This window comes from Sinocyclocheilus anshuiensis, unplaced genomic scaffold, assembly GCF_001515605.1.
Source record: "Sinocyclocheilus anshuiensis isolate Anshui unplaced genomic scaffold, SAMN03320099.WGS_v1.1 scaffold392, whole genome shotgun sequence".
Lineage (NCBI taxonomy): Eukaryota > Metazoa > Chordata > Actinopteri > Cypriniformes > Cyprinidae > Sinocyclocheilus > Sinocyclocheilus anshuiensis.
Genome location: NW_015557091.1, coordinates 1,123,401 through 1,132,504, shown reverse-complemented (window position 1 = coordinate 1,132,504; position 9,104 = coordinate 1,123,401). Strand labels below are relative to the sequence as shown.

Below are 9,104 nucleotides of genomic sequence, written 5' to 3'. Positions count from 1 at the left end.
ATTTTTCCTTGCTAAATAACTTGTTGCATCAATGCAATTTTTCTTTATAATGTCTTTTGTTATTATATGTGACCGGTACAAGTTTTAAAAATGCCTACTAAAAATTCTAAAATATTAATACTTACAAAAGATTGAAAATTATGTTTACATTTGCAATATTCCATGGGTTAAAAAGATTCAGGATTCCTACTTTGAGTTTTGTTTTTAATAAAAACAGAAATTAAGGAAAACCCCACAAGAAATGGAATTTCTTTATTGTACAGCACATGACTTTTGGGCACGTCAGAAGTGAAACCATTCACAATTTCACAAATGATTTTTTTTTATTCTTCTAGGATATTATGAACAAATTATAAAATTACAAAAGTTCCATCTGACATGATTTTCGAACAATTAAGCAAAGCTGTTGTGCACAATGGAAACAACATAATATCATCAGAGTCATGTTCATATTCAGTCAAAGAGAGAAATATTTACACAGTACAGAGGGAAATTCAGAGCACCACATCACATAATAAATGTACATTGACAACGGCATATTGATATTTCCTGTGTAAATTGCCCACAGGCTGTGAACAAAATAAACAGATAGAGGAAGAGAATGGCTTTGATTTCAGTTCTAGTAAGTTTGAGTGAAACTCGCGCTAAAAAGAGTGTGCAAATCTAAAATCAGTTAAATTACGGGTCAGTTTTTAGACATTGAGACTGTATGTAGGGTTTAAAGGTGTCAGCACCTAGTATATAATATAAAACGTACTAAAATCCTCTGGAGAATTCCACAACTACAGTTTATGCTAGATGTTAACTCCTACTCTTAATCGCCAACTTTGTAAAAGACAATCCAGTACTTAATCTCAGCTCCAGTTATTTTTGTTTCAGTTATTATAAGGAAGTTATGAAGGGTTGCAAAACAAATGACACGAGACATGTTGCAACCGTGGTATCATTTATAGTTAGTTGACAATCATCACAAGAGACAGCGTTAATCACTGCTCTACATGTGATTGGCACCAGATCAGCATGAGCAGCGCTATTTTAGTAAAAGTCTCTTTGTATTATGCTTGATAGTCGTCAAATAGTTCAGTGTCTCAGGCTTCATGCTCCTTACAGTACCCTGTAAATTTGTCTTAATTATTCATAAAATGTTGCTTTAAAAATGACATGACTTGTGCTTGATTTAATAATGGTAAACATGAGAAAAATAAAGTAAAGTAAATAGCTAAAAGTACAATTGAGAAGTGTCATAAATTATTAGCTTTTAATATTTGAATGGCTTATTAAAATGATCCAAGTCAGACTTTTGTCACAGTCAATGCAATGCAGACAATGTGAATATTAACAGCGTTGGAAAAGTTTGGATGGAAATACATTGGCCAAACACTGGCCTGTAAACTCGTATATAATATTTAATTAAACATTTTGGCAAATTTCTTCCCATCAGGCATCAGTATCAGATGCATCTAATATCCATCTTCATGCTTTGATAGTGTCTATTTTAATTTGTAGGCATAAAAAAATCTGTTGTCCTATACTAGTTATCTCATCCACATATAGGCTATCATACATATGCACAAAATGCTAATGGCTCTTTTAAAACAAATGAAAAGCGGACTGAAAATGCTAATGTACATTAATATCTACTGTATTACAGTCGATGCTTTTTCATTGTAAGTGAAATTGGGGTCCTTGGGGAAGAGTAACTTAATTTGGAATCAGCTTTTCCTATACAAATCTGCATAACATATAATACAATAAATCGAAAATGCATTGTGTAATGACTTCAAAATTGCTATAACATCACATCACACATAAATGTGAACATTGAGCCTTGTTAATTTAATTTTAATTCATCTACTTAAGGACTAACGGTAAAAAATCTGGAATGTTTGAAATCTGAACTGTAAATTTCAGATTGGCAATGCACATAACACATAAAGTTAGTATGAAAGATTGAGGAAATGACATCAAAATAATGAATATTGAAGGAAGAACGAGCAAGTTAGGAAGAGATACCAAGGAATATACTGCATCGGAACATAAGAAAATGGGTCTCTAAAAGTTTAATGTGAAGTTTCTGAAAACATCAAGTCCTTGATCCAACATATTGAAGACTCAAGCTTTAGCGAAATCCATCCATTCAAAAAGTCGATCACAAAGCCATTGAGAGTGAAACGGTACTTGGGTACTTTTGGATGCAGTTGTTTGTAAGAGTTTGATTGGCTTGGAAATAGAAAGACTGTAAGACAAAGTCTTCCTCTTGTAGACCAGCATATTGTGTTGTTGAGTTGTGCTTTATATTAATGCACTCGCCCTGTTGTTTGGTATCTTGTATTCCTCCATCTGCAATGGCGTTCTTTTCACTATAACTAGTTCTTGAATTTAATGTGATTCTTGGTGTGCAAAACACTAAGATGGTATGATGCCACCAAATTTGAGTTCTTTGACCCCTGAGATGCATTCAAATTGATCAGTGAAAATATATTGTCATAGAAAGCCAAAATAATCCAAAAGCATGACAATCATTTTGGAAACGTCTATTAAATTATAACAACACAAATAGTCAGCCCGTGAAAATATCATTGGGTGACATTTGTAAAACAGTCATTATCAATTTGAACACATCTCTAGTTTGTCCAATTATTCAAGGCAGCTGCTGGGATTGATTTCTTGCTCTACTTCTTGGCATGAAACACCATGAGGGGACGCTCTTCAATGCGCTGCCAGGGACTTTTCTTGTTCTCATCCTTGTCATCGAGGTCATTGTCATCTTCTGGGCTGGTGACAGAGTCACGTTGCGTTTCGCTGTTGCTACTACGTGAGCTGTTCCCCCGGCTTCGACCCCTTCTCGGCATTGAAGACCACCTGGGTTCCTCGGGACCGTCATCCAAAAGAGGGGTCAAAGGGTTTTCCAGTGGAGAACTGGCCCCCATGCGGCTCACTCCTCCACTTAGGTCCAGAGGGCCATGGTAGGTTGGTTTGGAGTAGTGTTTCCCACCACTTGTACTGCTGGAGCTACTTCCTCCATGGCCCTTGCGTCTGCTTCCGTGGTGTTCCTCTTTGTTCTTGTGACTGGATGCGGACTTGCGCTCATGTTGGGTATCTTGGAGACTTGTATCTACGTTTCGGTCTTTACTACTCTCGGCAGGGGCGCTCAACGTGCTTTGGGCGCTGTGGTTGCCACTATGTGTTCCACTGTGGCTGAGATCGGCACCTACATCTATGTAGGAGTGGCGCACGTGAGCGTTGGCTCGTCCGTCGAGTGATATAAACCAAGCACGAGGGTGTTGCTTCACCCCCAGTTCCAGAAGCTTCTTCTCCGTAAGTGCTTGCAGCTCCCCGTTCATCTGGGAGATGGTGGAGTCATTGAACAAAACAGGGAAGTGAACTGGTGCTGGTGGTCCACCGGGGGGCCAAACACTCTCATCAGAGCCTGCTGGAGAATCACCTTGTTGGGCTTCTGTATGGCCTGAACCAGGGGTCTGGCCTTGATGGTTTTGGCCTTGAATCCCACTGCTTGTACCTTGCAAACTCTGTCCATCTCGGTCCGCTTGGTTCAACCCATCTTTACCCTGATCTGTGGCACCAAACTCGGACGAAAGCCTCATGTAGTGGGCCGGGATCACAAGAGTGGGTACCATAGAACGGTACATGTTCTCCTTCATCTGATCCAGTGAGCTGCAGAATATAATCTGACCTGGTTGCGTGTTAAGCGACGTTGGGCGAGCAAGGTGATCCGGCCCTTGCAAAACCTGCGAATACTCCGGTGGCTTGTCAACAGTTGGTGGAGAAGGTGGGTCGGATGTGTAGCCACGGTTATCATTGACAACGTGCCTCCGGCGATAGTCGTGATCCTTGTCGTCAGGGCTATAGTTGCGTCCATATTCATCATGTAGAAGATTGCTATCCAGATTGCTGGTATCCGTGGATCGATGTACCTTCATGGGGAAACTCTCTGCATTCTTTTGGGCTCCTTTGGACTGCTTGGTCTTAGAGGAGTGCCGAAGCTTGTGGGCAGGAATGTGCCTGGTAAACTCATCCCGAGCACTCTTAAAGGCATGGGATGGGGATCCCTCGGATTTGTTGGCATCTAAGTTGCCATTGGAGGCAGCAGATTCAACATGGCCACCACAGATGAAGTTCAAATGGGACATGGAGGTGCCTTGGTCCCGCTTGGATCCGTTCAAAGCAGATGGAGCTTGAACCTGTTTCTGCTGCCGTCGGGGCTTCAGACATCTTCGTCTAGAAAATAGATGATGATATTTAGGAAAAGCACTCTCAGAAACAGTCATTTACTGTAACCTTGTGAAATATATCTTATAATCAACCCAAGCTCAGATGGAAAAAAATGGTATTATGTTGCTTTTTGCACATTTCAAACAACTTTCGAAGTGAAATGTCACATTCAAAATAGACGCATGTCTTTCCAATGAGCCTATGTTGCTTCTAATTACACATAATTTAGACAAACTAGTACACACCTGCAATAATAGAGTAGGACACAGAGCAAGACTAATACCAACAGAGCAAGTGATCCCAAGATGGACAGCAGGAAGAAGGTGTGGTAGGCTGTGATGTCCCTCAGGCCTGGGTAAGACAAACCTGAGCCTAGTGTTCAAATACAAAGCACGATCAGCATTTGTGCACGTTTCCATGTTTGTTGAGGTACAAGTGTGTATATTGTGGCATGTACCAGTGCAGTTGCATTTGAGTATGTTACCTGCTGAAGAACGGAAAGCTGCAATCCAGTAGCCAAGTTGGGAGGCAGTGAAGACCCACGTAAGCTGCGATCCCTCTCGAGTGATAAATCCTGTTCCGTTTCGTACCCATAGTCCTAGAGAACAAACACATAGCATTCCTACCGCATTTCCAAAGTGAAGAGCTAGTATTGACTGGGATTAAGCAGGACTTTCTTTGGCACTTCCATTGTCACAGATGGGACAATACATTATCGTTTTTTATTTGTATAGTTACACACTCTACTTTTGCTAAATAAAAGCATGCTTTCAAGCATTGTGAGTACCTGTCTTGGTGTCGTACATCCATACGGGTATGCTGGTGGCAGATCGTATGTGAGTATCAGAAGGCAGAGGCACAGAGATGTGAACTGGCTCGCTGACCTCAACCGCTCGACCCTCACGGTCAAACAGTTGTGCACTGACTGCTGCTATTGTTGTCAGGTCCGTCCAGCCATTCTCTCCTCCTTAAAACCATTATAAATATACTATATTATCTATAGCTCTATTTCATATAGCAAGACTCTCTTATATACAAGTCTCTTTGTACGGAGCATTTATTATGGTTCAAATATTTAAATATCTTTATATTGAAAGATTCTAATGGTTTTTGGACCTGTGTTGTTTGGTTCCAGAGCGAGTGGGTAAGGGAATGAGTTAATTTCATTCTGCTCTCTGGCTGTTGTTAAAACTGCAGTCAGTTCTGTGTAGGAGGAGTTAAACTGTAGGCTCCGCCTTGGAACCTGCAGCCATGGCTGGCTCCGCCCACCTGAAGGTTAAAACCGTAAAAGAAATTAAGTGCAAGAAACATTACCATACTACCTTTTTAGAGAGATTAACTAATTTGCTACACAATCAAATTCAGTTAATTAAATATGCCTAAATGTTTTTTTTTTGTATTTGTGGTGGAATTTTTTTAATGGATATGTAACATTTTGCGGAAACCAACATTATTCTGATTGATTAATAGATTGAATTCTTAAGCTTGGGAACCAATGAGTGTATTCTGGAATAGAAATGCCTTTATGCCAGTTTCCTATGTGTGTAGGGTATCTTTGCTTTGGATAAAAGCATCTGTTAAATGTCTAAATGTAATGCAATGATTCCACTATGTAGCTTGGTTGCCACTTAGGCAATACACTTTCTATGTTCTGTTATTTTGTGAAATGTAAGCCTCTCCGAGGCACGTCACTGATTGCCTTACAATAGATGCGTTTACATCTATGTATGTGTGTGTGTATGTCTGTATATAAAGTTGTTTTAAAAGTCATTGATGTTTTCTTACTTGGGGAGCCATGAAACACCTGGATGACATCATCATATAGGATCAGTGTGCCGGGCTTCTGGGCCATCAGGTAAAGACTGACAGAGGCATATACTAAACGAGACAGAGATGTGTTAAAAAGGTAGTAAATTAAAATAGGCATAAATGTCTGTTATGCCATAGAGAGAACAGCATGTTAAAGTATGTCATTATAAACTTCACTTATATCAGAAATGGTCGATGTGACAATAGTATAAAAAGTCTGAGAAAGTCTGCTTTTTTTTTTCCCCTATTGTTTAACCCTCATGTTGTGTTCTGGTCAGTTTGGTCCAGAGAGGATTTTCTTTTTCCCGAAAATGGTAGTTAATGTTATCGGATTGGACTAAAATTGTCTTTGGTCACACAGTGTATAATAACTTCCCCCAAAAAAATTTGTTAATTTTTCAACCTTGTTACAGTTGATGTTCCCGGCCAAAAATTACTGGCCTACAAATAAATGCTTATAAATTTCTTGTTAACCTATATTATTATCAGATGTTGGATTCAGTCTTTGTATCAACTTTCTTTTTACCAATTAGCACAGGCTTTGCATTTCTTTTTGGAACTGACTGATCATAGGCAGTCAGATCTTAGCTTATACACCTCAGTTTTTGAGAAAACATTGCCAAAATTATCCACAAATAATGCTTTTTTCATGCATGAGATGCATAAGCTCAGATCAATGAGCTCAGATCAATGAGGCCTACAAGAAAAACAAAACCTGAGCTAACAAAGAAATCAGGTTGTCAAAAAGATAGACTCTTCAATCAGTATCTTCCGTGGCTCGGTAAGCTTTCAACTTGTTTTTTTAGTCTCGAGCAAGACTGTACGACATTCACATTACATGATTTGACTGATTTTTACGTAGAAAGAGCGACAGCACACCGCATTAAAAGAAATTATCATTCATGTTTTCATAACTGCTGGCCAAATTCAAAAACGAAACTAAAATTAAATCATCTTTGAGAGCAAGGGGGCACCCTGGTGTTTCGGGGGCCCTACGCAGCTTGCGTATTTTGCGTATAAGGAGGATCGGCTCTGATTTTGAAACATTGAAAACAAAGAATTTATGATACAAAATGAAGAAAAATGTCAGATTCCGAACAAGATGCAACTTATATATAATGCACAATTTATACAGTTCACATTAATGTTTACTCACAGGGTAAACGGCTGGCGTGCCATGGCACTGAGCTGGTGAGGTAATCTCTCTGAGATGCTGTAATGATTACCCATGTTCCCGTGCGGTACAGGAAGCTGACGACCTGCACGCCATCACTGCCTGCTTTGCTTTGTGCCAGCAGAGTCTGGTTACCACGAACAGCAATAGCAGCGTTGACCAGGGGTGAAAGATCACCGCTGTCAAACACCTGGACCCTCACCTGCACCTCTGAGAGAGATAAAACAAGTTCATATGACCTAGCAAGAACATCTTCTGACACGTTTAGATTCAGAAACAAGAAGTCAATAATAAGAAACCTCAATTATAACCAGATATATGGCACACTAAAAGACCAAATGCATATAGAAATATCTTAGATTTTTTAACACGGATAACGGCATGGTTCTCATAAAAAAGAATATGAGGTAGCTTTCATTTAGCATTCAAAACTCACTCTGAAACAATATAGACAGCTAAAGTAATAAATTAGCACATTCATAATCAGCAGTCAGTGGGCCTCAGCAAATCTTAGATTTGTATAATTGATAGACACACAAAAGCTTAAATGTGCTTTTTTTAATGCAGCCAATAGCTTGAGAATGTCAGACTGGTAATGAATTTATAAAGGCCGATATTCCAATAATGTGCACTTACTGTTTTCTGTCTATAAAGCCATGCGATGCATTTTGAGTAACATTCGTCAAAATCTGCATTTCAGAATTTGCATTCAGCAAACATAGACCGATGCATATAAATAATACGTTTTTGCAGTAGCATTTGGCTCGCTTGCTCGATGTTTTGGGCATAAAATAGACCACCGCTCCCTCATCCAGACCCGCTATGCGCCCCTTTATTCTCTACTCACCGAGAGCTTCCCTTTCAGGGATCGATTTACCAGCTGTCCCTTTAAAACCGGAAAAAAATATAAAGAAGAGAAAACGAGAGACGAAAAAGGATGGCATCTTCAAAGCTACATCGCTGTTTTCACCTCGTCGGCCATATGTGGACGTGTGTGTGTTTTTTCAGACATGGTTGCCAGCATCCTTCAGTGTGATGCGGGATGCTGCGCTGCTGCCGCCTCTCATTGTCAGTGGAAGAGGAAAAACAGCGGCCTCGCGTGGACAAACATTTAAATAAACCTACAGCAAATTTGTAGTAGGCCTATCTACTGTTTGTTTTGGGAATCTGTTCTGATTACATATAGAGAAGACCGCGGAAAGTTGGACTTCATTTCAGTAACTATAAGGGTTTGAGTCAAAATCCAATAACACAAAATTCATCTTTTTTTGGTTTCAAACGCCTAATTCAAAACTTTCTTAAAGGAATAGTTTATCTGAAATGTAAAATTTGCTTAAAATTTCCTCACCCTCGGGCCATTTAACATGTAGATGAGTTTGTTTCTTCAACAGAACAGATTTGGAGAAATTTAACATTACATCACTTGCTCACCAATGGATCCTCTGCAGTGAATGGGTGCCGTCAGAATGAGAGTCCAAACAGCTGATAAAAACATCACAATAATCCACAAGTAATCCACACCACTCCAGTCCATCAATTAACATATTGTGAAGTGAAAAGCTGCGTGTTTTTAAGAAACAAATCCATTATTAAGACGTTTTCACTTTAAATCGTAGCTTCGTCCTCTATCCATTATATTGCTTTCTCCAGTGAAAATGTCTTATTCAGGAGAGAAATATGCATAGATCAAGCAACGTTTACAAGCAAAAACAGTCCAAAACAATCTAAACAAATATGTCGGTGGATTTTGATGTGAGAGGACAACAGGGGATGGACTTTTTCACTGGAGGAAGCGTTATTGGACTCGTATTTTAGCCAGAAGTGATGGCTTAAAGTTAAAAAGCCTTAATGATGGATTTGTTTCTTACAAACACGCAGCTTTTCACTT

The 9,104-nt window shown here is 39.4% G+C and overlaps 1 protein-coding gene across 1 annotated transcript; it reads right to left on the bottom strand.

Annotated features, from left to right (window-relative positions):
* Positions 1–273: 273 nt before the first annotated feature.
* LOC107677166 (protein FAM171A2-like) lies at positions 274–8,302 on the bottom strand. Its single transcript, XM_016471953.1, has 8 exons — positions 8,064–8,302; positions 7,199–7,426; positions 6,019–6,111; positions 5,350–5,502; positions 5,021–5,200; positions 4,718–4,831; positions 4,479–4,605; positions 274–4,239 (listed from the first exon to the last, which is right to left on the bottom strand). Exons 1-8 carry the CDS (start codon positions 8,158–8,160, stop codon positions 2,673–2,675), a joined length of 2,559 nt encoding a protein of 852 aa, XP_016327439.1. The 5' UTR covers positions 8,161–8,302; the 3' UTR covers positions 274–2,672.
* Between the last annotated feature and the right edge of the window lie 802 nt (positions 8,303–9,104).

What these genes read in the sequence shown, in the direction of transcription:
- LOC107677166 (XM_016471953.1), bottom strand. Translation starts at nt 8,160, where the DNA reads ATGCCATCCTTTTTCGTCTCTCGTTTTCTCTTCTTTATATTTTTTTCC. An exon ending in CCCTGAAAGGGAAGCTCTCG is followed by an intron (nt 7,427 to 8,063) that starts GTGAGTAGAGAA and finishes TATCTCTCTCAG; the next exon opens with AGGTGCAGGTGAGGGTCCAG. An exon ending in TCTGGAACCAAACAACACAG is followed by an intron (nt 5,201 to 5,349) that starts GTCCAAAAACCA and finishes AATGGTTTTAAG; the next exon opens with GAGGAGAGAATGGCTGGACG.